Source organism: Leopardus geoffroyi, chromosome E3, assembly GCF_018350155.1.
Source record: "Leopardus geoffroyi isolate Oge1 chromosome E3, O.geoffroyi_Oge1_pat1.0, whole genome shotgun sequence".
Lineage (NCBI taxonomy): Eukaryota > Metazoa > Chordata > Mammalia > Carnivora > Felidae > Leopardus > Leopardus geoffroyi.
Window position 1 is genome coordinate 40,769,943 of NC_059340.1, and position 24,314 is coordinate 40,794,256.

The following is a 24,314-nucleotide window of genomic DNA, read 5'->3' on the forward strand; positions in this document are numbered from 1 at the left end:
GTGATCCTCCAGCTTCGAGCCAAGCAGTGCGCCGTGTGCCGGGAGCGGGCCCGCGGCGGCGCCCTGCAGCCCTGCGCCTGCTGCGAGGGTCCCCCGCTCCCGTGGTGACCACCGCGTCCTCACCGGCCCCTCGGGCGCCCCCGGGGCTCCGGAACGACGGGGGCTCACGGACCTGACGCACCAGGACCCTGACCAGCACTTTGTAAACCGGGGGATTTAGACGTTCTAAGTTGCTGTAAGCTGCTTCCTAGGTTCGTGATTTTTTTACTACGCGGTAACATGAAGCTTTGTATGTGTACTGTGAGCTGAGGACATTTCCTGTCAGTTTCTTGTTAATTCACGGTATGGTAAAGACCTTTGATTTCCTCTTCTGAAATTAGTACTTCTGAGATGAGCGTTTATCTAGTAGTGAGAAACACCTAGGACTTCTCAATAGTTTCCAAATTAAGTGCAGACATAGTATTCATAGCAGTGAGACTGAAAGACACATCTAGGGTTTTAGTTTTGTGAAAGGGACGCTCTCGATGGCGTGCACGCGCACATTAATTGGAGGTTTGTATTCCAGGCCCGTGAAATGGCGTTGCGCCTGATTTGCCCCATGACCCGTGGCCACTTTTTCTAAGTGCCTGAGCCTTGCAAAAGGAGCGAAGGAGGCCCTTCGCGCGGGTCCGTTCTCTCCTGTAGTGAGCAGCACGGCGGGGGGGCCCGCTGGCGGAGGCTTCGCATTAGTTTTACAAAGCTGTGCCTCGGCGGCACCCGGTGGCACCCGTAGCCTCTGGAGCCTGCTGGAGGGCGTCCCGGCTCCTTCGCGGGCAGCCTGAGGCCAGAGACTCGCTCATGCCCCTCCCTGCGACCAGACAGACGCCCGCCGGGGACCCCTGCCTGCAAGGGAGAGGCTCACAGGCCGCGGTGTAACCCAGGTATTACCAGGGTCACTCGGGGGACCCCAGGGTTGCAGAGAGAACCTGGCTGCCCTGCCGTGGCAAAAACACTCCCGAGAACAGGTCTGGTTTTGGTGAGGACCAGAATCTTCTCTGGTCTGCACTGGGTCATTTTTCCCAGCAATCTGGGGAGAAGCAAAAGAGGTGAGTGGTCTGCCCAGACTTTGCTCTCCCCGAGGCACATCTAGATGGCTGCAAGATCTTTCCCGAACCTGCCGCTGGGGTGGGAGCAGGTCACGGCCCCTCTGGCCTGGAAGTGAGTGCCGGTGTCTCTCGGCCCACTGTGGCTTTGCCAAAGACTTTTAATAGCATTTTTTAAAGCGCAGAATGGCTCGGTAAAAATTATCAGTGACCAAATATTTAGTAAGAGGTTTAAAACATTTTTAACGTAAGACAAAGCGATAGTTCTGTCCTTTAAGGGGGCCCGTGGCGGGCTGCAGCGAGTCCACTACTACAGGTGACCATCGACTTGGTTTTAGTGAATCGACTTTGTTTTCAATGATAGTGATGATGATTTATTAGCTCTTAGAAATGACGTATATTTTGTGCTACTGTTGCCACCGTTTAAAATTCTTTATTTTTATTAATATTTATGCACTTGTTTCACATTTCAGACCTTTGGTCTTTTATGGGAAACAGAACGTTTTTATTGTGGGTCCCCAGCCTCGGCATCGTCAGATGACAAACTGGGAACAGCCCGCGTGCTCCCCGTAGGCGGCTCGGGCGGGCTCCGCACAGCAGGCAGACCAGGCAGGGCTGCAGCGTCGCGGGGCCCCTCGGCCCTGCCTGAGCCGGTCCTTTCTGCTCGGGGTCTTGGCTGCGGCGGCCCTGGTCTCCTGCAGGAGGCGTCCCTACCCCGCAGGCCTCACGGGCTGGGCCCCCGCCCTCGCACAGGTGACGGGAGCACTGGGTGCGGTGTTAGCCATCACGGGGCCCGTTGTGGCCTCCGGCTGTTTGGAACTGGGGTCGGCAGAAGACCTCAGGTCAGTGTGGACACTTCACGTGGATTAATTTATGGAAGCCTCAATCTGTTTGTTCTGAGTATTTAGAGGAGGTCGTTACTGGAATGAATTTTCTTAACCCAGAAGGTAGTATTTATAAAGCATAATCATTTACTTGTAGTGAACCGTTCCAAGTTAACACTTGTTTAAATTTTTTTACACTATAGCATTTATGCAATGGTTTACAGAATTCATGGAATTATTTTTATCAGTATGGAAATTAATTAAAACTTTGAATCTTTATTCTGTCTGCCTCTTTGAGCCGATGCTGATGGCTGGCCGGCCCTGAAGGCAGAGGAAGCCCCCCCCACCCCACCCCGCCAGCCTGGCTCCGCCCCCGAGGCCTGTCTCAGGTCACAAGGTGTTCCCTCGTGGTCCCGGGTCGCCTCGGAGCTGTTCCGCTGTCCGGTCTGTGGGTGTCCTGGGGCCCCCGTGCTCAGAGGGGGGCGTTTCTGCCAGAACAGCGAGCAGCAGGAGGTCAGCGCAGGTCCCGCAGGTGGGCTGAGCCCCCACACCCCCGCAGGACTCACCCGAGGCCTGCGCGTAGGGGATGCCATGCTGTGTCAGCACGCTCCGGAGTCTCCTGACCTCCTTCCACAGCTCCCTGTGTGCCTGGAACAGAGCAGGTAAAAGGGCAGTGCCGTGGCCTCGTGGCTGGAGGCCAGCCCAGGGCTGGGGCGCCCTTCCCCGTCTGTACCTCACTGCAGTTCTCCAGGGTCTGGAACGCCAGGGCCTTGGCACCTCCTTCCCGCACGGAGTCACTGTCCTCCGGGGTCTTCAAGTAGCCGGCCTCCTCAAAGAGCGCCCTGAGCAACTTCTCGTAGCCCTGAGGGTCGTGGAAGAGGGAACCCCCAGCTCCTGGCCACCCTGTGCCCGGGCAAGGGGGTGCCCGCCTGGCACCTCACCTGGGACGTGATCAGCTCGTCAGCCAGGTCCTGTTCCACCTGGTCCCACCTGTGCTGCAGGGCCGCTGGCAGGGCCGGGTACACTGCAAGCGACCCAACAGACAGGGGCTTAGCCGAGTGCCTCTGCCCCCCCCCCCACCCTGCACCCCTGGGGCGGCCACCCCACTGGGGCCCACCTAACAGGGAGTGCGGGTGGCAGACCAGAGGCGTCTCGAAGGTCAGCGCGTAGACGCAGGTGCTGGGCTCAGACACGTGTGCCAGGCGGTTGCTTTTCCCACAGGTAAGCTCCACCTGTGGGAGAGCCTTGGTGGGCAGGTGGGGGGCGAGGAGCCTGCCCCCTCCCCCCGGGGTCCCAACGCGGGCCCACCTTGCTCTGCCGGCTCCGGGAGCGGCAGGAGTCGCCGTCCCTCATCCACATGCCCCTGAAGGTGTTGTTAGAGATCTCCCACTCGTGCCAGATGCTGGCGGGGGGGGGGGGGGGGGGGGGGGAGATGAGCGCGTGAGGCAGGCCGGGGGCGCCTCTTGGGGGCGGGGGGGGGGGGGTCCCCGTGAGCAGCCGGCGGCCCCTCTCACCCCAGGATCCCGCTGTAAGCGTTCCAGCGGAAGGTCTGCTCGTGTTGCGTCACGTTGTGGAAGGGGCACAGCTCGTACTTGTACCTGCGGGCACAGGGGCGTCAGGGGGGTCCCGGCGCCCGTCCCCGCCGGCAGCGCCCCGCACTCACGTGGACTCCACCAGGCTGAAGCACTTGCCGGAGAGCCTGAAGAGGTGCGCGGGCCCTGGAAGAGAGCGCGACAGCCGAGTCCGGCGGGGGCGCCCGCGGCTGGGACTCGGGACAGGAGCACCGGGGCCCACTGAAGCGACCTCCGAGGGCGACAGCGGGCACCCTGCAGCTGGCGGGCTGGCCTCCGTCAGGCCTCCGCGCTCGGGCGGAAAGGTGGGCACTGAGACTTCCTGGAGCCGGGGACGGGAGGCGGCCGGGGGACAACGGGGCCCCAAGAAGCGTGGGGACACGGGGAAAGGAAGACGGGCGAAAGCAACCGCGCGCTCACGGGTCATCGACGAGGAGCCTCGGCACGGAGCCGGGGTCGCAACAAATCCCTACCCGGGGACACAGGGCCTCATCGAGGGGAACGGTGCCAGAGCGGTCCCAGCAGAAGCCCATACGGCTCTCTGGGAGTAAAGGCTTCTAAATGTACTAGAAGAACTGGGACCTAGGCAGACACAAGAACAGGGGACAGCGGGAAGGAACGCTGGGGCAGACGGCAGAGACGAGGGCTCGATGCCACTCCGGCAGACGGAAGAGCCGGGCCGTGGGGCGAGGTCGCAGCATGGGGGCCCCCACGGGAGGGCTCGGATGGGCCGAGCGTCTGGGAGGACCAGAAGAAAGTCCCCAGTGTGACAGAAGAGGGGAACTCCAAGGAGGACAGGCGCAGACCCTCGGCAGACACCCAAGGGCGACGAGAACTGAGGCCCGTCGGGGGACCCAGCCTGCAGCCTGGAAGGCGGCGCAGTGAAGGACGCGGCCGTCAACCCACCGGCCAGGCGGACGGGGGACGGCAGAGGGGACCTGGTCCCCACAGGGTGCCCTCCCCTTGGAACGGTGAAGGCGAAGTCACGGCTGCGGCACAGAGCCGGGATGCTTGCCGTCCCGACCTTGTCAGTCTATCGAATGTGGAAGGTGCATCACAAAACCATCACACGTCTTTGCTGGTGGGTCCCCGGCGTCTTGAGGAGGTGAGCGTGGGACGGACGGCAGAGCTGGGGGGGGGGGGGGGACACTGATTTTGTTCGTGACTCAAACTGACGAGAAACTGCAATCAGATCTGAATAACCTGGTGTTATGAACCCCCAGAGTGACACAGAGGGAAAGAAGCGTCACAAGGGAGGAAACGAGGGACGAAATACACACTCTGTTTCCTGGGAGTCCTTCTTATCAACACGTCCAAGTGAAGGAATTAACTATCCATCTGGTCAAAAGGCACAGGCCGGCCAAGGGGAGGAGACCCCTCAGAGAGGCTCCTGTTAGCTGTAAAAGTCCGGAGAAAGAGGGCCGGGGCGGTCACACTGCCACCAGAGCGACCGTATGCCACAAACGGTCAGGAGAGACAACGGGTGTTCTGTTCTGAATAAACCTAAAAGGACTAAAACGCCACTTTCTGATCACAACGGAAACCAGAAATCAACAGCAGAAGCAGGAAATGCACAGATCCAGAGTAATTACACTCAGGGAAATCAGGAAATACTCGAGACAAGGAGAGCAGGAGGCTCAGAGCCCAGGTGCGGAGAGGGGGCCGGGCGTCTCCAGCACGTTCAAGTACGCGCTCACGCCGGTGACCTAGCTCTCACACTCTCAGCACTAAAACGAGCACACGAGACACAAAGCTGGCAGAAGAAAGAAAATGAAAAGCAGTAAAAGCCAACACTGCTTCTTTAAAAAGCTCCCCAAGATCCCAAGTGTTTCGCTAGACTGACTAGAACACACACACGAGCGCTGAAACCCCTAAAACCAGGCAGGAACGTGGGGAAGCTGCCAGTTTGGCTGAAAGACGGCTACCGGAATACTGAACGAGCCGGCCGCCAACCGATCGGTCAGCTATGCGAAACAGGCAGTTCCTAGGAACGCACCATTTATCAGTCCTTCTCAAGGGTCCCCAAGCCACGGAAGAGCGGACCACACGCTGCTTCACGGTGTGGGGCCAGCGTCACCCCGAACCCAAAGTCAACAAGTCACAAGGAAACCACGGTCCAATATCCACTCCGAACAGGAGTGTGAAAAAACCTCCACGAAACACTAGCAGACTGACGGCAACAACGCATTGAAAGGTTCCTACGTCGTCACCAAGTGGGGTTGATTCCTAGAACGTGAGGGTGGTTCAAAATACAACAATCACGGTAACAACACGATCCACTCCAGACCCAGGGGGGACCCCACGGCCACGCGACTGTTGCAGAAAAAGCACCTGACAAAATTCAAGCCTCTTTCATGAAACGAAGCCTCCACAACCAAGGAAACGAAGCAAACTGCCACCAACGCAGAAGCCGTATGGGCAGACCCCACGGCTGACCTCAGACGGAACGTGGGCAACACCCAGCGCGTTCCTCCTCCCTTCGGGCGCTCTTCGCCGTCGACGCCGCACTCAAGTTCTACCACAGCGATCAGGCGAGAAAGACAAGGCATCCAAACTGGAAAGGAAGAAAGAACTACGTGGCCACGTTAGCAGACGACATGATCGCGTATGTAGAAAACCCTAGTGGGGACTCCTGGGCCACTCAGTCGGATGTGTCTGACCCTTGATTTCAGCTCAGGTCACGATCTCACGGTTTGTGGGACCGAGCCCTGCGTCAGGCTTTGTGCTGACAGCAAGGAACCTGCTTGGGACACTCTGCACGCCTCCTTCCTCCCCAAAATAAACAAAAAGGGAAAAGAAAGAAAAGCAAACCCTAGAGTCCACAAAAATCTGTGGGCAAAGGGGCAAGATACAAAGTTGACACTGAAGAACGATGTGTGTTTTTCTACACTGACAACAACCCAAAAAGGAAATTTAAGACGACGATTCCATTTATAACGGTACCAAAAAATACATCTAATTTGGAATAAACCGAAGAGGCAAAATACTTGTACAGAGAAAACTACAAGATAGCACCTAAAAAATTAAGCATGTAAATAAATGGAATAAATGGAGAGAGAACCCTGTGTCCATGGATAGGACGATTTAATGTTAAAATGTGAATACTCTCCTAAATGACCTAATTGAGGGCAATCCATATCAAAATCCCAGGAACTTTTTTTTTTTTTTTTACACAAATAGTAAAACCCATCCTAAAATTAAAACAGAATCTCAACTCCAAACAGCCAAAACTATCTTGAAAAAGAACAGTTGAAAAAATTCCTTATTTCAAAACTTACTGCAAGACTACACATGAGAACAGTGCGACCCTGGCTTAAAGACAGACAGGTGCAGCGACAGGACAGAAGACATCTCGTGAATAAAGTCTTGAACATACATCCATATGACATGATGTGGGTGCCAAGACCATTCAGCAGGGAAAAGACCGTCTTCTCCGTAAATGGTGCTGGGAAACTTGCACGCACACAAGGATGACGCTGGACCCTTACTCTACACCGTACACAAAAATAACTCGGGGCGCCTGGCTGGGGGGGGGCAGCCTGTTGAGCACCCGACTCTTGACTTCAGCTCAGGTCACGATCTCATGGTTTGTGGGATCGATCAGGGTTTGTGCTGACAGCATGGACCCTTCTTGGGATTCTCTCTCTGCCCCTCTCACACACGTACTCTATCTCAAAAATAAACAAACATTAAAAATAAACATTAAGGGGCGCCTGGGTGGGTCAGTCGGTTGAGCGTCCGACTTTGGCTCAGGTCATGATCTCACAGCTGGTGAGTTGGAGCCCCACGTCAGGCTCTGTGCTCACAGCTCGGAGCCTGGAGCCTGCTTCTGCTTCTGTGTCTCCCTCTCCCCCTAACCCACTCGCATTCTGTCTCTGTCTCTCTCAAAAATAAACATTAAGAAATAAAAATTAAAAAAATAAAATCTATACGTACGATGGAGTATTATTCAGCCTTCACAAGTTCATCCTGACACCTGTTAAAACAGAGACGAACCTTGGAGACCTACGCTGAGTGAGCCACGCCGGTCACAAAAAGGCCAACACAGGACTCCACTTACGTGAGGTCCTTAGTCCGTGCGAGTGCCTCTAACAAAAGACCACACCCGGGGTGAGTTCTAAACTAATTTTTCACAGTTCCGGAGGCTGGAAGTACAGATAGGGCACCAGCACGGTCAAGTTCTGGTTCACGGGGACAGGGGGAGGCACCTCTGACGTCCCCCACGTGGTGGAAGCGGCTGGAAAGGTCTGGCGCCTCCCTTGGGAAGGGAAGAGGGTGCAGGTCCCGCTGTCGAGGGCTCCACCCTTGTGACGTAAGCACCTCTTAATACCATCAGTTTGGGGGTTCAGGCATCAAGGTACAAATGTGGGGGGGGACACATCCAGACCACAGCAGCTATCTAGAGCAAATTCAGACAGACGTAGAAGGTGGTGTTGGGGCTGGGGCAGGGGAACAGGGGCGTGGCCTTTAAGTAGTTTCAGTTCCAGAAGATGAGACGTTTCTGGAGACAGATGGTGGTGCGCACAACAACGTGAATGTGCTTCATGTCCCTGCACTGTAGGGACTGGTTAAAATAAGAAATTTTATGTATATTTTGCCACAATGAAAAAGAGAATTCTTACTATGCTTGGAAAAAGAAGTATCAGAATGCGGAATCATAAACAGAATCCAAACGGTCTAGGGGCGCCCAGCTGGCTGAGTCAGAAGAGTAGGCGACTCTTGATCCCAGGGTTGTAAGTTCAAGCCCCATGATGGGTGTACAGATGACTTAAAAAATAAATGAATAAACCGGAAAAAAAAAAAAAAAAACCCAGTATAGTATCGACATAAGAACAGACACGGAGATGAATGGAACAGAGAGCCCAGAAATAAACACACACATACGGTCAATTGACTCACGAGAAGGAGCCGAGAATCTCCAGTGGGGACAGGACGGTCTGTTCAATAAATGGCGGGGGACACCGGACCCCTACCTTACACCATACGCACAAATTAACTCAAAACGTATTAAAGACGTGAATGTGAGACCTGAAACCATGAAGCTCCTGGAGGAGAACGGGCGGGAAGCTCCCGGACAGCGGCCTTGGTGATGAACTTCTGGATGTGGCCACAAAAGCAAACACTGACAAGTGGGACTATGTAAAACTGGAAAGTTTCCGCACAGAGAGAGACCAAACAAGATGAAAAGGCAAGCTCCTGGACGGGCAAACGTATCTGCAGACCACCTCTCTGATGAGGGCTTCAAAACCCAAAATACAAAGAGCTCCTGCGACTCAACAGTGAACAGAAAACCATCTCACCGTCTCAAGGAGACGCCTGAGCCCTGTGCTCACTGCAGCCTGAGTTCAGCGGCCGAGACACGGAAGCACCTAGGTGACCGTGCCCGGTGGAGGGATAAAGAGGCGGTGTGCACACAGCCGAACGGCGCTCAGCCACGGACGAGGGAATCCTGCCATCCGCGAAGTGCGTGGGCCTCGAGAGCCCTATGCTAAGTGACATCAGAGAAACACAGATACCGGATGTCACACGTGGAATCTAAAAAATAAGCCACCAGACGTAAGATCCAGAGAACAGACCGGGGGCCGCCAGAGGACCGAATGGGTGAGGGGGTCAAACGGAACACACTTCCAGTGTAAGTAAGGCTCAGGGACTGGAACCCGACCACGTTTCCTCTCTGAAAACTGCTGAGAGAGTAGACACCAACAGTCCACATCACAAGAAAAAGCGATGCGCAGCTACGAAAGGTGACGGCTGTTAATTACACTTGCTACGGCCATCACTCTGCACCGGGTACAAATACCAACTCCCGTCCTGTACGCCCGGAACTACCACCGTGTTGCAGACCCATTACACCTCCACTTAAAAAGGACCAACGAGGGGCGCCTGGGTGGTGCAGTCAGTTAAGCGTCCGACTTCAGCCAGGTCACGATCTCGCGGTCCGGGAGTTCGAGCCCCGCGTCGGGCTCTGGGCTGATGGCTCAGGGCCTGGAGCCTGTTTCTGATTCTGTGTCTCCCTCTCTCTCTGCCCCTCCCCCGTTCATGCTCTGTCTCTCTCTGTCCCAAAAATAAATAAACGTTGAAAATAAATAAATAAATAAATAAGGACCAACGAATGCCCCCCCTCCCCCAGGGAGCACAAGGTAAGAGGACGAGGCAGGCTGCACGTGAGCCATGTGAACGTCTGCACGTTCAAAGTTACAAGGATGACCTACGTCCCTGCAGCTAAAACCAGATGAACCCAACTGTGTGCAACCGGGAGGGCCAGCTCAGTTTAAGAACATGAGGTTTCTTGAGTCCACAGTAATAACCCCACGTGAGACTTCTGACACCATCCTAGGTGTGCCGGAGAACAGAGCGGGAACTCTGGGCGACAGCGGGAGCCACACCAGCCAGCAGGACACCGAGCCCTCAGTGTCTCCGGAAGGCTTTGGGGAGCATGCAGAAGCAGGCGTGGGGTGCACGTGATCGTGCAGCTTCTGCCTCAGGGCGGGCCCAGTGGCACCACTGTGGTGGCCGAGCCCGGGCAGGCCCTCCCCAGTCTCCCTGACGGCAGGGGATGAGCCAGCACCCATAGGCGGAGGAGAAGCCCGGAGCTGCTTCACCGAGAGGGCCGCGTGCCCACAGGGACGGGAGCCTCCGCTTAGGACGGGTGGCCGGTGGCCGGTGAGACCTGTATGCTAAGTGCTTTAGGCTCAGCCCTTCAACTCCCGACACCCGAAGAAAAACCGTGCGCTTGACAAAACTAAGCGAGAAGAACCAGGGAGGGGCTCACTGGTGCCATCTTGTCCTGAGCAGAGCCTGCATCTGAGCTGCTGATGAGCGCGACACAGCCGGGAAGTCACGGAAACGTGAAGGCTCTGCTCTGGTGTGCAACTAGACAACTGTGGACAAGACAACCCTGACCTTCCAACTCCCCAGACTGCAGGCGTCAGTGGCGGGGAAGCAGCAAGCCCACACGTGGCTTTTGGGGGAAAAACACAACAAAACATAACAGCGTGGGTTTTAAAAATCAAGTTAGGAATATTCCTCTATATGGAAAACTTACATTGTTATTAAGGGGTCCTCTCATCTACTTTGTTTTAAAAACGAAACTTAACGGGCGCCTGGGTGACTCAGTCGGTTGAGCGTCCGACTTCGGCTCGGGCCATGATCTCGTGGTTCTTGAGTTCAAGCCCCGTGTCGGGCTCTGTGCTGATGGCTCAGAGCCTGGAGCCTGCTTTGGATTCTGTGTCTCCCTCTCTCTCTGGCCCTCCCCCCATTCATGCTCTCTGTCTCAAAAATAAATAAACGTTACAGATAAAAAATGAAACTTAAAGGGCGTCTGGGTGGCTCAGTCAGTTGGGCGTCCGACTTCGGCTCAGGTCATGATCTCACACACTGTGAGTTCGAACCCCGCGTCAGGCTCTGTGCTGACAGCTCGGAGCCTGGAGCCTGCTTCGGATTCTGTGTCTCCCTCTCTCTCTGGTCCTCCCCCCGCTCATGCTCTGTCTCTGTCTCAAAAATAAATAAACGTTAAAAAAAAAAAAAAATGAAACTTAAAGGGCCCCTGGGTGGCTCAGTCGGTTGAGCATCTGACTCTTGATTTTGGCTCAGGTCAAGATCGCACAGTTCACGGGATCAAGCCCCACATCAGGCTCTTCACTGACAGCATGGAACCTGCTTGGGATTCTCTCCCTCACTCACACACTCTCTTTTCCCTCAAAATAAACTTTAAAAAAAATATTTAAGTGCTGAAAGAAATTTACTATTGTCAGGCTGAAAGGACAGTTTTTCACTGAATTTTTTCAACTTTATTTGCCGTGTGCTTCACTGGAACCATTTTCGTTTACATGCATCATATGTGCTCAGAGCACTGGTTTTTAACAACTCAGCAAGCGACTGGAAGTGCGGGGTAACTGCTGTGATCCTGTTAACTCTCACTTTCCAGCCTGCACGCCAGACTTGACGAAAGGGCCCATCTCTACCGGAGGCCCCTTGCCCTCCTCCAGGTCGCTAACCTCCTGAATTCTGGCTTTCATCTGCTTAAGGAAAATCATTTCGCTACGTTATTTAAAAAACATTCCGACTGAGGCTCCTGGGCGGCTCAGTCAGCTGGGCGTCCGGCTCTTGATGTCGGCTCGGGGCATGATCTCACCGGTCTGTGGGTTCAAGCCCCGTGTCGGGCTCTACGCGGACAGTGCAGAGCCTGCGTGGGATTCTCTCCCCCCCGCTCGCTCTCTGCCCCCACCCCTCACACACGTGCGCTCTCTCTCAAAATAACTAAGCTTTAAAAAAAAATTTCAAGGTTCTCACATTAAAGGTTTCGGTGGTAACACTCGTGGTTTTTCAAAAGGAAGCTTAATTAGCAGAATTAGCTCTTGCTGAGACAGCTGGGTGCTCTCCCCAAGCTGCTCGGGGCGGGTGTCCGTATCTGTGACGCCCCGAACCCTTCACTCCCCTTCCATAAAGCAGCGTCTCTGGACGCCTCATTCTGGGCAGCCTGCTTGCATCAGAGTAAAAGACGCACATTTAGGTGGGGATAAGGGGTAAAAATGGAGAGTTCTGTCCTGATTACACAAAGCTAGGCTCTGAGATATTTTCTAACAAGCTATTTGAACTGTATAATCCCAACACGCCAAATATTCTCTGGGACTTTTATATAAGCATATGGCTCCGTAGGCCATAACTCTTCGGTTTAAGATACAATTTCAGAACAGAAGGGACCCCTCAGCGGGGCACCTGGGTGGCTCAGTCGGCTAAGCGTCCGACTTCGGCTTAGGTCATGATCTCACAGTCTGTGCGTTCAAGCCCCGCATCAGGCTCCGTGCCGACAGCTCAGAGACTGGAGCCTGCTTCGGATTCTGTGTCTCCCCCTCTCTCTGTCCCTCCCCACTCATGCTCCGTCTCACTCTCTCTCTCAAAAATAAGATTTTAAAAAGTTAAAAAAACCAAACACCTTATCGATCAGCCTATGAGTAAATATTAGCTTTTTTTTTTTTTTAACATTTATTTATTTTGAAAAAGAGTGCGCGTGTGTGCACTCAAGTAGGGGAGGGGCAGAGGGAGGAAGAGAGAATCCCAAGCGGGCTACGTGTTGTCAGCACAGAGCCCATGTGGGGCTTGAATCCGCAAACCGTGAGATCATGACCTGAACCAGAACCAAGAGTGGGACGGTCAACGGCCTGAGCCCCCCAGGCGCCCCGAATCTCAGTGTCTGTATATACTCAGCAAAAAGAAAACAGTGATGGCACAACAACACAGAGGAATCCCAGAAACACGAGTCCGGAAAGACACGAGACAGGCGAGCAAGTGCTCCAGAACTCCATTCAGCTGGAGTCCAAGCCCAGATGACCCTCCTCGACAGGGACGGAAACCAGAAAGTGACGGGGAGGAGGATTTGGAAAGAAACCCACAGGAATCTTCTGGGGGAGAGAACCGTTCTCTACCTCGTCTGGGGCCGTGATGGCATGGATGTGGTCAACTGCCCCACTTCATCAAAGTGAATGTGTCAACTATAGCTCCAGAAATACGGTTTCAATCTGAGCCAACGATGATACTCAAAAAGAAAAGAGAAACAAACAAGAAAAGGGGGGAAAAGGAACGCCCCTCTTTGTCAGGTGCCATCGGCTGGCGGAGGCAGGGACAGGATAGAGGCAGAAAATGGGTGCACACCCTCCTCCCTCAGGGCAGACCGTGAAACCACTGGACAGGCAGGCGCTCGGAGCCCAAGGACAGCTGGCGGCCGGCGGGCAGAAGCCAGTCTGGGCAGTTGGCAGACCCCGCAGCAATCCGCTGCGGTCAAGCTCGGCCCTCCAGTGTGGTGCCACACAGGCCACTGCCCCCCTGAGGCGTATCCATCCCAAACCGCTTAACCCAACCACCGGATGCAATCAAGCTTCCGAGCCTCCGTCCCCACTTCGAGCGCGTACCTGAGGAAGGACAGCAAGCTATGCGACGTGACCCAGACAAACCTGGGAGGTCGTTCTGGAAGACAGCTGGCTGGGCCCCGGTCATAAAAGCCTGCCTTTTAAAAGGGAGTGGAGGGGGGCGCCTGGGTGGCGCAGTCGGTTAAGCGTCCGACTTCAGCCAGGTCACGATCTCGCGGTCCGTGAGTTCGAGCCCCGCATCGGGCTCTGGGCTGATGGCTCGGAGCCTGGAGCCTGTTTCCGATTCTGTGTCTCCCTCTGTCTCTGCCCCTCCCCCGTTCATGCTCTGTCTCTCTCTGTCCCAAAAATAAATAAAAACGTTGAAAAAAAAAAATTAAAAAAAAAAAAGGGAGTGGAGGGTAAAGGGATCTGTTCCAGATCAACACTAAAGACACCTGATTACCTAAATGCACGTGCGGCCCTGGACTGATCCTGGCGTCGGGAGGGCGGGACAGCTGTAGACAACTGGAGAACGTGCATGTGACCTGCTCACGTTATGGAATTACCGCTAATTTGGGGGGATGGGAGGTCCGATCCAGACTGGAACTACCCAGGGATAACGTGTCCTGATAGTTTCAAATGGTGCGACAAAACGCAAGTTCCCTTTCTTCAGAATGGCCACAGGAAAACAAGGAAAGGCGAGGCAAACGCTTACTGCCGCGCTGAGACGTGGCGTTCGCCACCCCGTTTCTCTTTTCCACACTTTTCATAACAAACAGGATACATTTGTTTAGGGTCAAAGCTCACATCTGTCCCTCTCGGATCTCATCCCTCCCCCCCCACCCCCCATCCCTCTGGCCTCGCGCTCAAGGCCTCTACCTGGCCACTCCTTTGGCTGCCGCCTCCTCCCCAGATATCCCCACCCCTTACTTTTCGCCTTCAGCCTCCGACCCAATGTCGCTTCTCAGCCTTTTCCTGTCCCCCTATTTAAAAGGGGAATCCCCAAGGGCGCCGGGCTGGGGGCTCAGTCCATAGAGCAGTACTCTCCAACTCAGGGTCCCCTCTGTGCCCCGCGCTGGGTGTAGAATTTACATAACAATTAAAACGGCGACCCTCAAAACAACACTTGCCCCAGACGCCGCGCGCACGCGCGCGCGCGCGCGCCTGCCTGCTTGCTCGCTGGCTCTTTCCTGCTTTCATACCTTTGGAGCATTTCCCACCATCAACCACCCTACACTTCACCTACCTCGTAGCTTACTGGCGCGCGCACAGCCCGTTAGACCGTCAACCCCAGGAGGACAAGCTGTGTTTTTTGCTCATTGCTGCGTTCCCAGCACAGACCCTAACACAGAGTACTGTGCAGTTAAAAAACAAAAAACTAGATGTTTCCTGCTTGTATTTCTCACTGAACGAGCCAGCAACTCCACTTGTGGTACGGGACCTTAGGAAACCACTCACACGGGGTAGGAAGAGGCGATCCGCAGAAGGAAAGTTTCTAATGGCCAGAAAACCAAACACCTGGCAACAAAGGCACGCAGAGCCATCCTATAAACCACTAAGTATCAAGCGAAAAGGGCGAAGACCTATGTTCACCCTCTTAAAAAGTTCCAAGACACACAGTGAGCGACAACAGCAAATGAGCAAACCTGTGTCGTTATTAGTTTAACAGAAAAAGACAGAAAATAAGTCTTAAAAAAAGAGAAAAAAATCACGAAAGCAAATTAGTGCACGCTTTTACTTGTGTGCTCATGAACGTGAGCATGAAACACGTCTGTACCCAACTGTTCACGGAGATCACCTCCACAGACGGAATCAAAAAGGACTAAAGGCGTAGCGACTTAACTCGTCCTAGAACGTTCTGGAATTGCATCGCGCCCTCAAGCTCTGAAAGGCTGACAAACCAAGGCACGGGCCTCCCAGGCTGCCCGTCTGCCCCCGGGTCGGGAACCCACGCCGGCTCCCGGCTCCCTGCCCCGCCGCCCCCGCATCCAGGGTCCCGCACTCACCAGACAGCGGGGAAGGATCCCTCTTGGGCTGGAGGCGACTGGTCTGGGGCAGGAACGGGTTGTTGAGCCTGGGGGGAGCGGCAGGGTCAGGGGGCACCGGGCTCCGGGCGGCCCCGCCGCGCCCCGCCGCGCCCCGCCGCGCCCCGCGGGGCCGCTCACCCGAACGAGTTGGGCTCCTCCACCACCTTCATCTTGGCGGCAGCGGCGGCAGCGGGCCCTGCGGGGAACGGGGCGGTGAGGAGGCGGCCGGGCGACGCCGGCGGGGGACGCACGGGAGGGGCCCCGGGGCGCAGGGACACTAACCGCGCGCCGCGAGCCCCAGCAGCAGCAGCAGCAGCAGCAGGAAGCCCCCCGACCTCGCCGCCATCGCCCGCCGCGCGCGCCGTCACGTGGGCGCCGTTAGGTCACGTGGGCGCCGCCGCGCCGGAAGTGGTGCCCGGCGCCTGCGCAGGTGGGCCGCAGAGGAGGCGTGCGCCCGAGTGTCGGGGACCCCCGGCTGCTCCCCGCCATGGGCCGCAGGAGGGCAGCGCGCGGGCCGGTGGCCGAAGGCGGCCGCGCTCGGCGCCCCGCGGGCCGCTCCCTGGAGGCCTTCGCGGAGGAGGTGGGCGCCGCGCTGCGCGGTGAGTGGGGCGCGATCGGGGAATGGGCCGGGGGTCGCAGGCCCGGGGCGGGCCCTCGGAGCTGCGCCTGAGGCTCGGTACCCTTCTCTGCTCCGGTGCAGCGTCCGTGGAGCCAGAGGCGGCCGAGGACGAGGGCATTTCGGGGCCGGCGCGGCTGCCGTGCCCGCTGGCCATGTGGGAGCTGGGCCACTGCGACCCCCGGCGCTGCACGGGCCGCAAGCTGGCCCGCCTGGGCCTGGTGCGCTGCCTGCGCCTGGGCCACAGGTTCGGCGGCGTGGTGCTCAGCCCCGTGGGCTCCCAGTACGTGTCCCCCGCGGACAGGTAGGAGCGGGGGGTCAGGGGCGTGGGCGGGAGTCTCAGTAAGCCCCCGGCCCTGGCGCACCATTCCTTTCTGGGCTTTTCTACCTGTCTAGTTTGCGCCCCCCACCCCCATCCCTAATGCAGGACATAGTAGAACCTCAGTAAACGTTTGTGGAGTGAATAAAGGAGCCTACCCCGGGAACACACACCGTTGGGGCTGTTTCGGGGCCGGGGAATGATGTTCTTGTATCTCTAGCGAAGTCAGTTTTCAGGACTCCACCGTGGTGCGGGCCCCCGGAACCTAGCCCTCCTCTGCTTCTGACAGACAGCTGGTGGCACGGTGTGGGGTCGCGGTCATCGACTGCTCCTGGGCCCGACTGGATGAGACACCGTTTGGGAAGATGCGGGGGGGCCACTTGCGGCTGCTGCCCCACCTGGTAGCAGCCAACCCCGTGAACTACGGCCGACCCTGCAAACTGTCTTGCGTGGAGGCTTTTGCCGCGACTTTCTGCATCCTCGGTGAGCGCCGGAGCCCGCTAGCCTGGAAGTCTGGCTAGGCTCCCGGCAGTGTGTTTTCTGCTGGCACGTCCCGGGAGGGACGGGAGGGCCCGTGGGGTGGTCACGGTGGACAGGCTAGGATTTCAATCCCACCTTTGTCACCCCTCCACTTGTCCTCAGAGAATTTAGGGTCCCGGTAGAGGCTCAGACAGGCGGCCCCACGAGACTTGGGAAGAGGGCCTTAGTGGATGGCGGAGGCGGGTGAGCAGGCCGTCCGGACCGTGGGACGGAGTGTGAGATCTTGGGACAGCCTTGAGGGTGCTGGGAGCACACTTGGGATGGGAGAGGGATTGTCAACATCCTTGTGTTTTCTGTGTCCTCACCATCAGGCTTCTCCGACCTCGCTGTCATCTTGCTGCGGAAGTTCAAATGGGGCAAGGGCTTCCTAGACCTGAACCGCCAGCTCCTGGACAAGTATGCGGCCTGCAGCGGCCCAGAGGAGGTGTTGCAGGCGGAGCAGGAGTTCCTGGCCTGCGCCAAGGAGCACCCCGGGGAGGAGGAAATCGGTGAGCCCTGGCATGGACACAGGCCCCCTGGCTGGGTGCTAATCCTCCTCCAGGCATGCAGCCTCTTTTTGAGAAGCTGGGGGGGGGGGGGGGGGCGGGGGCGAGGTCACATGTGGGTGTTTTTCTTACTTGCTTCCTCTGTTCAGATCCTTTCGATGTGGACTCTGGGCGAGAGTTTGCAAACCCCAACAGGCCGCTGGCTGGCACCCGGTAGGTCCTTGGGCTTCCCAGTATGGGGACAGGTCAGACCCAGGGCTCTCCTCTGGCCTCGGCCCCTCCTGTGGATGGTGGGGGGGTGGGGGGAGGGGGATCCCCAAACAACAGCACGATGATTTTGTGACTGTGGTCAAGGACCGTGGCCGCCCCACTGGAGAGGTGCTGGTATTGAGAACACAGGGAATAGGAGAATCCGTTCTCAGCTGGGGCTTCTGTGAGTGAGCGTGCTGGGGATGGTGCCTTTAGTGAACGCGCCTCTCCCTTCCAGGCTGCTTACAGACAGCAGTGACAGCGACAGCGAAGACGAGCCTGTGGAGCGTGGGCCTGATGCCGAGGACGGAGGAGACGACAGTGGCTGCCCTGAAGAGGGTTCTCAGAAGCAAGGGGCAGAGGCCAGGGCCCCTGCCCAGGTTTGGAAAGGAATCAAGAAACGGCAGAGAGACTAAAGGTTGCAGACACGTATATTTTTTGAGGCGGAGCAATAAGAAACTCGAGAGGGAGCGGCAGGACTTGTGGGGATACAGACAGGCTGGCAGCCTCGGCCCTCAACACCGAGTGGCCCTGGACTGTGTCCCCGCGGTTCTGACACAGCTGTGCTCTGGGGCCTTCGAGCCCTCCCAGTGAAGCTGCAAGCCAGGAGACCCCGGTGTGAGCCTGTTTCTTTGCACTTGCCCTGGGGATGGGGGGGAGGGGACTCTCAGTCTCCAGCGAGGCCGAGTCGGATGGGAAGGGTCGGATGGGAAGGGTCTGGGCCGCTGGACGGTGGGGTGCCGGGCTTGGGGCCCATCTTGCATGGGCACGCGTGTGCGCACACGGAGGGACAGTAACTGCACAGCTGAGTGGCCGACATGGGTCCCCTCACCCTGACTGGTCGATCTTGCGTGAGGGCCCGGCCTCACAGTGATGTGGGGGCACCCTCCCCCAGGCCTAGGAGCCAGGTGGGGATTGGAGACCCGGGCGCTGCTTAGCAAACCTCTGTGTGTGCCCTCGGGTGAGGGTGAAGGGTCCCAGACGCTCACTTTGTCCCTCCACCAGGACACCTGGGAGCGGTTTCCCACCACAGCTGGGGTTGTCCAGACTCAAACCTGGGCCATCCCTCTTGTTGGCCTGTGAGGCCCTGCCACACTCCCCACCCCACAAAGCGAAGATCGTGCTTCCTCTGAGAAGGGCTGTGGCACTGGTAACGTTTGGGGCGGGCTGTTCCTTGCTGGGCGGAGGGCGCTGTCACGTTTACCGCAGGACTTCAGCAGCGTCCTTGGTCTCGCCATGGGTTCCGTGCCACCTCCTTCAGTAGTAGCCGTGACCACCGAAAACGCCTCCAGACGTAGCCTGATGTCTCCTGGGGAGCAGAGCCACCCCTCCGGGAACCCTGCGCGGGCTGCACAAGCTAAGGTTGCAGATAGAGAAGCTTGCCGGGTGTCCAGGCCCCGCGAGTTACCCCCAGATCCAGGGTGGGGGCTGCTCACTGGACGCAAGGGGTTCACGGTACACACCACACAAACACGGCCGGGGCAGCACGCACACCACACGGGGGAGCATGAGCTCCACTGCACAAAGCCGATGCGGGGCAGGACTGGGGGGGGGGGGGCGCCGGGCGGGAGCTCAGGGGTCCGCTTCCATGCACTTCTCCAGCTCCTTGAGTCTCTTGACAAATTCCTGCGCCTCCTTGTTGGTGCGGCCCTCCAGCATCCTCAGTGCCGACTTCACTACAGGCGGGAGGGTGGGGCCGGCATGAGACCGCGGCGGCCGTCGAACCCGCCACCCCCGGACCCTCACTCACCCTGGGCCCTGGGCCGGCGCAGATGCAAGGTGACGGGCTGCCTGGCCCTCGCGCTCCCTCCCACCTGAGGTCGTGCTATGCCACCGACGCTGCCCAGGCCGAGGGCTGCCTCCCCCGCGAAGTCGTTGGTGGACAGCCAGTCGTGGTCCATGACGGTAAACAGCACGCAGGCACCGCGGCGGCGGCACGCCTCTGCCGGCACAGAGCTGCGGGCGAAGGGCAGTCCCTGGAGCTCTGCCCCCTGTCCGGGAGGGGACGGGGGTCGCGGGCGGGGGGGGGGGGGGGGGGAACACTCACAAGTAGAAGAGCTCGTCGTACACGGGGTGCAGCGTCCGGTTCTTCACCTGGGTCCTCTGGCTGCGGACCAGCGGGAAGAGGTGTGGCGGGCCCAGCTCCACGATCACAAACGGGTCACTCAGGCCTGGGGGGCACAGGCGCGTGCGGCCCGTGAGCACCGCCCCCAGCGGCCCCGCCCCCTCCCCCCCTCCGCTGGCCCCGGCCCCGCCCCTCACCGTTGGCGTCCAGCGGCGGCAGGTCCGCGGCGTGCAGCACCTCCACCACCAGCCGCTGCTCCGCTGCCTCGTAGTGACAGCGCACGCTCAGGCGTCCGAACCGCTTCTGCTCCAGGGACCTCTGCGGAAGGGCTTGCGCCAGTGACCGCGGCGCAGGGGTTCGGGGGCGGGGCCGCGTGCCCACACTGCGCGTGCGCACACGGCCCCTCGCTACCTGCTTGAGCTTGTCCAGGTAGTACTGCTCGATGCACTCGCGGGTGGAGCACTGATGCAGGCGCAGCTCCTCCTCCAGCCTCTGCGGAGCCGAGGGGCTGCTGACCGTGGGCCCCCCCCGGCGCCGCGCCCCCCTCTCCCGCCGCCCGAGGCCCCGGGGCCAGACTCACCTTGTAGCTTCCGTCTTTCAGGCTCTCCAGGGGCAGACCCTGGCCCTCCGCGTGGAAAAAACTCACCAGGGCCTGGGGGCAGGGCGAAGTGGGAGGGATGTGGGGCACGGGTCGTGCTGGGGCTAGCGGCGGTGCCAGGCGGAGCCCTGAGCAGCACCAGGGCGCCTGGGAGCCCCGGGGCAGAGCCACTTGTCACACCTAGCGCAAACCGGGGCGGGGGAGGGGCCCGACAACGGTCTTGGCAGGTGGCCCAGGTGCTGCTCACACAGGCGGCCGGCAGGGAGGAGGCACTGGTCTGGTGGGAGTGCCAGGGGAGCGGTCCGGGCTGGGAAGGCCAGGCCTCCCGGCCGAGGGCACATGGCCGGGTGCCCCGGACAAGGGCCTGGGAGCCCCAGCAGGGAGGCCCCTCCACCTACCTCCAGCGTAAAGTGGAAGCGGCCGTAGAAATCAGCAGAGACGTCGAGGTTTGCCCCCAGTGCCCGAAGGATGGCCTGCAGGAGCAGCTCCCAGAGGGCCTCCAGCACCCTGCAGGGACACTCCGTGCCCGTGCCCGTGAAGGGACCCCAGGCCCCGCCCCGGCCCAACCGCCCCAAGCTGTACCTGCTAAGGTTCTCCTTCACCAGGGAGGTATTCAGCAGGGCCAGCTTCTCATCCAAGTACTTCATGAGCGGGGCCACGGCCTGCGGGCAGCATCCTCAGTGCCACACTGCCCGGGCCCCACCCCGCGCACGCTCCCCTCGGTGCCCAGGCCCTCACTTCATCGTTCTGGATGGAGTCGGGCGACAGGCTGATGTGCTGCACGTACTTCCTGATGTCAGCCACCATCTGAGGGACGGCAGAGCTCAGCACCGAGTGGCAGTGAGGGGGCGGCCGGGTCCTCTGCCCGCCCGCCCGCCCGCCCGCCCACCTTGGAGGTCAGGTGCGCCGTCACGGTGTGGACCTCCTGCTGCAGGTCTTCGTCCAGGGCCTGTGCACAGCCGAGCAGAGGGCGCGGGAGCACCCCCTCGGGCCCCGAGGTCACCTCCGGCCACGCCAGACCCCGCAGCGTCTGCCCGGCAGCCTTGCGCAGGAGCTCCACGTTGTTGAGAACCACACAGAGCTGGGGAGGCGGCCCACGTCGGGGGGGAGGGGTCGGCAGCCCGGTGGTGGCCCCGCCCCGCCCCGGCCCGGCCCCGCCCCCGCCCCCGGCCCGCCAGGCCGCTCACTGGCTCGCTCACTGCCTCGCCCGCGGCCCCCGGCTGAGCGTCCACCTTCTTCCGCAGCAGCTCAGTGTAGAAGAGGGTGGCCGCACACAGGTCCTACGGTGGGAGACGAGGGCTCAGGAGCTGCGGGCTGTGTCCCCTGGGCCCGCGGCCCTCCCAGACCCATCTCCTCCCAGACCACGCTCCCCAACGCACAGCCAACACACCTGGCTGAGCTGGGTGCCCAGGGCCTCGGCCTGGGCAGGGTCCGGCCATGCCAGGCGGGCCCACAGCTCCTGGATGTGACTGAAGCAGAGACTAGCTGTGGCCGCAGAACTGCTGTGCTTGGAGGAGGCGTCCATGGGCTCCAGCTAGGAAGGCAGGAGGAGGCCTGGGTGGCAAGGGGGGGCCCTGGTTGAGCCCAGCACCCTCAGGCCCGGGCGCCTACTCACCGTGTCCACATCCACGGCTCCCTGCAGCCTCCACCTGACCTGGTCCCGCAGCACCTGCAGCCAAAGCTTCACAGCGGGCAGGAACGGGCCATGGATGCCAGCCAGGGCGAGGGAGCGGCTGTCGCTGTGGCAGGAGGCCAGTGGGAGCTCGCCCGGACTCCGACACCTGGAGCCAGCACGTCCCAGGGTCCCGGCCCAAGGGGACACCCGGGAGAGCCTGCCTCCGAGGGCCCTCGGGCTGTCCCAGAGGCCTCCTGGAGGAGGCCGCGGGACAGGTGGGAGTGGGTGCAGGTCTGGGAGGCCAACAGTGGGAGGAGGCAGACAGGGCAGGCGGGGGGAAGGGGACAGGTTGGGGCAGGGCACCCACCGGCCGGGGATGCTGCTCCAGAAACGCTGGATGTCCGCCAGGGTCACGTACAGTTCGAAGAGCCCTGAGGCCACCTCGAGGGTCATCTTGGGGCTCAGCTCCTCCGTCAGCACCCAGGCCTCCTCGGCCACCTACTCAGGAGGACGCATTCAAGCCACCAGCAACGGGGAAAGCGGGCCCCTTCCCAGCCCGGGGGCTTCTCCCCACAGCCCCTCCTCACCAGACGCTCCAGCTGCCGGAAAGTGAGTGTGAAGAAGTCGATGTCGGTGATGCTGCAGGGAACAAATGTCACACACCTGCTTGCCCCGCCACCGGCCTGGCGGCATCCCTGAGGGGCCGGGGGCAGGGACGGCGGGCAGAGCCCTGGGCCCCACCTGTGGAAGAGGCTGGCGTAGATGCCGTAGCAGGACTGCAGATCCTCGTAGACGGCGTCCGCCAGCTCGACCAGCCCGGCGAGGCGCTGCGGCCCCGACTGCGAGGAAGCCCGGTTCACACTGACCTTCTGGCCCGCACCTACTTGCCGCCCCGCCCCCCCTCTGCTCCCCTCCCCCGCGGCACCTGCTCTCGAGGACTCTTGGTGTTCAGGAGCCTGTCATACCACTCACGGTTGCCTCTCTGCAAGACAAGCCACCAACACGGGGTGGTGAGTTGGGGGGAGGTTAAAAGGGCCCTGGAGCATGGCGGAGCAGGCCGGGAGCCGGGGGTGGGCGCAGCTGGGCACCCCCGTGTGGGCCGCGAGGGGCGGGCACCGGGCACAGATTCGCTACGAGACACACCTTCAGAGCAGCAGAGATGTCCGCGTTTAGTTCTGTCCGGAAGGAGCACACCTCAAAGGAAGGCTGGAAAATCTGCATCTTGCTGAGACACCTGGAGGGGCCGCCGGCTGACTGTGCGCTGCCCCACCCAGCTCCCTACCCACCCCCACCGACCCCCCACGCCCCCACCCCCGGCCAGGACCCGGGCGACACCCACTTGAGCAGCAGCTCCAGACGGTAGACGGCGGTGCTGTTGGTGGCGGGGAAGAAGTCTCGAAGCTGACGCAGCAGCCGCAGCCCAAACTCGGAGAAGGCATGGAAGCTGTCAGCCAGGCTCTCCTCCTGGGGGCACCGGCCCGTCGGAGCTGACCCCCACTGCCCTCCCCACGGGGTGGGGAGGGGCGGCCAGTCTGCAAGGGCCTCCTTGGGCCATCCGTGGGCCTGGTTTCTCCAAACTCAGCCACCACAGTCCCCACGGCCTCAGGGCCTTGGCGCCCCCCCCCCCCGCTCCCCCTACCCAGCTTCGAGCACCCACTCCCTCCGTCCCTCGCCCAGATGGAGGGCACGACCTCCCTCCCCTGGGACTCGGACACATCCCCTGTCTCAGCATTGCACAGTACCCGCTCTATCCTGGGTCATGAAGTTTGTTTTCAGCCCCACAGGGCCCTGTAAGCCGAGCACCCCATGTGGGCAGCACTCCGCCCTGTCTGCCCCAGCGCCAGCGGCCCCACAGCACACCCACCAGGAACAGCTCACCTGCCCTTGGGGCAGCGAAGACGCCTCTTCCCAATGCGCCTGCATGTCCTCCAGCAGCCCCAGCAGGTAGCCGTAGTCCAGGGTCCGGGTCTGATGGTGGCGGCTGCTGACCTGCCAGTGCCTGCAAGTCGGGGGGAGCCCCGCCCATGGGCACGGAGACCCCCGATGAGACCACCCCCCCCGTGCCCCTCCTACTTGCCCCTTACACGCCCCTAACTCCCCCATGGCACCGCCCCCTTTCATGCCTTCCCACTCAGAGGACTCCTTCCCTCGCTCGCCCCGCCCCGGGGCCCCGCCCACCCGCCGCCAGCCTGCCCGCGCCCCGCCCCGAGGCCGGCCCACCCGCCGCCGGCCTCCCTGTGCCCCGCCCCCGGAGGCCCCGCCCACTCACAGCACCGCCAGCTGCAGCGCCGACAGGTTGTTTTGCGCGCCGTGCAGGCAGAGGATCGTGGCCGCGGGCCCGCTGAGCTCTCCCCGCCAGCAGCTCGCCTTGGGCTGGGGGAGTTGGGGGCAGGCGTGGATGCAGGCAGGGGCCGCCATCCCCTCCTCCCCCCGGTGCCCAGGCTCCCCTGCTCTGCCTCCCCAGGCGCCCGGTCAGCT

General features: G+C 59.9%; 4 protein-coding genes and 1 long non-coding RNA gene across 22 annotated transcripts in view; 3 read left to right on the forward strand and 2 right to left on the reverse strand.

Moving 5' to 3' along the window:
• The window catches only part of UNKL (unk like zinc finger), a 37,475-nt gene extending 35,290 nt beyond the window's left edge, over nucleotides 1-2,185 (forward strand). For all 11 annotated transcript variants that reach the window (XM_045461782.1, XM_045461783.1, XM_045461789.1 and 8 more), the window contains one exon: nucleotides 1-2,185. In XM_045461782.1, coding sequence (XP_045317738.1) covers nucleotides 1-108 — 108 coding nt within the window. In that variant the 3' untranslated portion in view covers nucleotides 109-2,185.
• On the reverse strand, nucleotides 2,031-15,744 carry GNPTG (N-acetylglucosamine-1-phosphate transferase subunit gamma). 2 transcript variants are annotated; one of them, XM_045461793.1, is made up of 11 exons: nucleotides 15,632-15,744; nucleotides 15,488-15,545; nucleotides 15,329-15,396; nucleotides 3,570-3,624; nucleotides 3,421-3,504; nucleotides 3,215-3,308; nucleotides 3,024-3,138; nucleotides 2,848-2,930; nucleotides 2,640-2,768; nucleotides 2,477-2,554; nucleotides 2,031-2,398 (listed from the first exon to the last, which is right to left on the reverse strand). In XM_045461793.1, the coding sequence occupies exons 1-11, from the start codon at nucleotides 15,693-15,695 to the stop codon at nucleotides 2,297-2,299; spliced, it is 930 nt and encodes a 309-aa protein (XP_045317749.1). In that variant the 5' UTR covers nucleotides 15,696-15,744; the 3' UTR covers nucleotides 2,031-2,296. The 2 variants fall into 2 exon arrangements, with proteins under 2 accessions (XP_045317749.1, XP_045317748.1); XM_045461792.1 differs by having other exon boundaries at nucleotides 2,031-2,394; nucleotides 2,473-2,554; nucleotides 15,632-15,743.
• Nucleotides 3,498-5,618, forward strand: LOC123589544. The gene is made up of 2 exons (XR_006708382.1): nucleotides 3,498-4,683; nucleotides 4,722-5,618. It is a non-coding gene; the product is annotated as an uncharacterized LOC123589544 (long non-coding RNA).
• Nucleotides 15,742-18,169, forward strand: TSR3 (TSR3 ribosome maturation factor). Of its 2 annotated transcripts, none has more exons than XM_045461790.1 (6): nucleotides 15,742-15,948; nucleotides 16,050-16,269; nucleotides 16,574-16,767; nucleotides 17,136-17,312; nucleotides 17,459-17,522; nucleotides 17,797-18,169. In XM_045461790.1, exons 1-6 carry the CDS (start codon nucleotides 15,837-15,839, stop codon nucleotides 17,972-17,974), a joined length of 945 nt encoding a protein of 314 aa, XP_045317746.1. In that variant the 5' UTR covers nucleotides 15,742-15,836; the 3' UTR covers nucleotides 17,975-18,169. The 2 variants fall into 2 exon arrangements, with proteins under 2 accessions (XP_045317746.1, XP_045317747.1); XM_045461791.1 differs by having other exon boundaries at nucleotides 15,756-15,948; nucleotides 16,050-16,248.
• Nucleotides 17,972-24,314, reverse strand: part of BAIAP3 (BAI1 associated protein 3) — a 14,258-nt gene continuing 7,915 nt past the window's right edge. For 2 of the 6 annotated variants that reach the window (XM_045461775.1, XM_045461773.1), the window contains 19 exons: nucleotides 24,106-24,209; nucleotides 23,715-23,835; nucleotides 23,176-23,300; nucleotides 22,980-23,070; nucleotides 22,762-22,818; nucleotides 22,578-22,675; nucleotides 22,424-22,475; nucleotides 22,204-22,334; nucleotides 21,837-21,960; nucleotides 21,612-21,755; nucleotides 21,409-21,501; nucleotides 21,111-21,302; nucleotides 20,960-21,028; nucleotides 20,620-20,883; nucleotides 20,204-20,275; nucleotides 19,821-20,115; nucleotides 19,606-19,729; nucleotides 19,309-19,514; nucleotides 17,972-19,234 (listed from right to left, as the gene is read on the reverse strand). In XM_045461775.1, the coding sequence (XP_045317731.1) occupies nucleotides 19,131-19,234; nucleotides 19,309-19,514; nucleotides 19,606-19,729; nucleotides 19,821-20,115; nucleotides 20,204-20,275; nucleotides 20,620-20,883; nucleotides 20,960-21,028; nucleotides 21,111-21,302; nucleotides 21,409-21,501; nucleotides 21,612-21,755; nucleotides 21,837-21,960; nucleotides 22,204-22,334; nucleotides 22,424-22,475; nucleotides 22,578-22,675; nucleotides 22,762-22,818; nucleotides 22,980-23,070; nucleotides 23,176-23,300; nucleotides 23,715-23,835; nucleotides 24,106-24,209 (2,466 nt within the window). In that variant the 3' untranslated portion in view covers nucleotides 17,972-19,130. The remainder of the gene's footprint in view (nucleotides 19,235-19,308; nucleotides 19,515-19,605; nucleotides 19,730-19,820; nucleotides 20,116-20,203; nucleotides 20,276-20,619; nucleotides 20,884-20,959; nucleotides 21,029-21,110; nucleotides 21,303-21,408; nucleotides 21,502-21,611; nucleotides 21,756-21,836; nucleotides 21,961-22,203; nucleotides 22,335-22,423; nucleotides 22,476-22,577; nucleotides 22,676-22,761; nucleotides 22,819-22,979; nucleotides 23,071-23,175; nucleotides 23,301-23,714; nucleotides 23,836-24,105; nucleotides 24,210-24,314) is intronic. The other 4 variants (XM_045461777.1, XM_045461771.1, XM_045461772.1 and 1 more) reach the window with 4 other exon arrangements.

Coding starts and splice junctions, on each gene's coding strand:
- GNPTG (XM_045461793.1), bottom strand. CDS start 15,695: ATGGCGGCGAGGTCGGGGGGCTTCCTGCTGCTGCTGCTGCTGCTGCTG. Junction 3,139..3,214: donor CCCGGAGCCGGCAGAGCAAG/GTGGGCCCGCGT, acceptor GCTCTCCCACAG/GTGGAGCTTACCTGTGGGAA. Junction 2,769..2,847: donor ACGAGCTGATCACGTCCCAG/GTGAGGTGCCAG, acceptor CACGACCCTCAG/GGCTACGAGAAGTTGCTCAG.
- TSR3 (XM_045461790.1), top strand. CDS start 15,837: ATGGGCCGCAGGAGGGCAGCGCGCGGGCCGGTGGCCGAAGGCGGCCGC. Junction 16,768..17,135: donor CGCGACTTTCTGCATCCTCG/GTGAGCGCCGGA, acceptor CCTCACCATCAG/GCTTCTCCGACCTCGCTGTC. Junction 17,313..17,458: donor CCCCGGGGAGGAGGAAATCG/GTGAGCCCTGGC, acceptor TCCTCTGTTCAG/ATCCTTTCGATGTGGACTCT.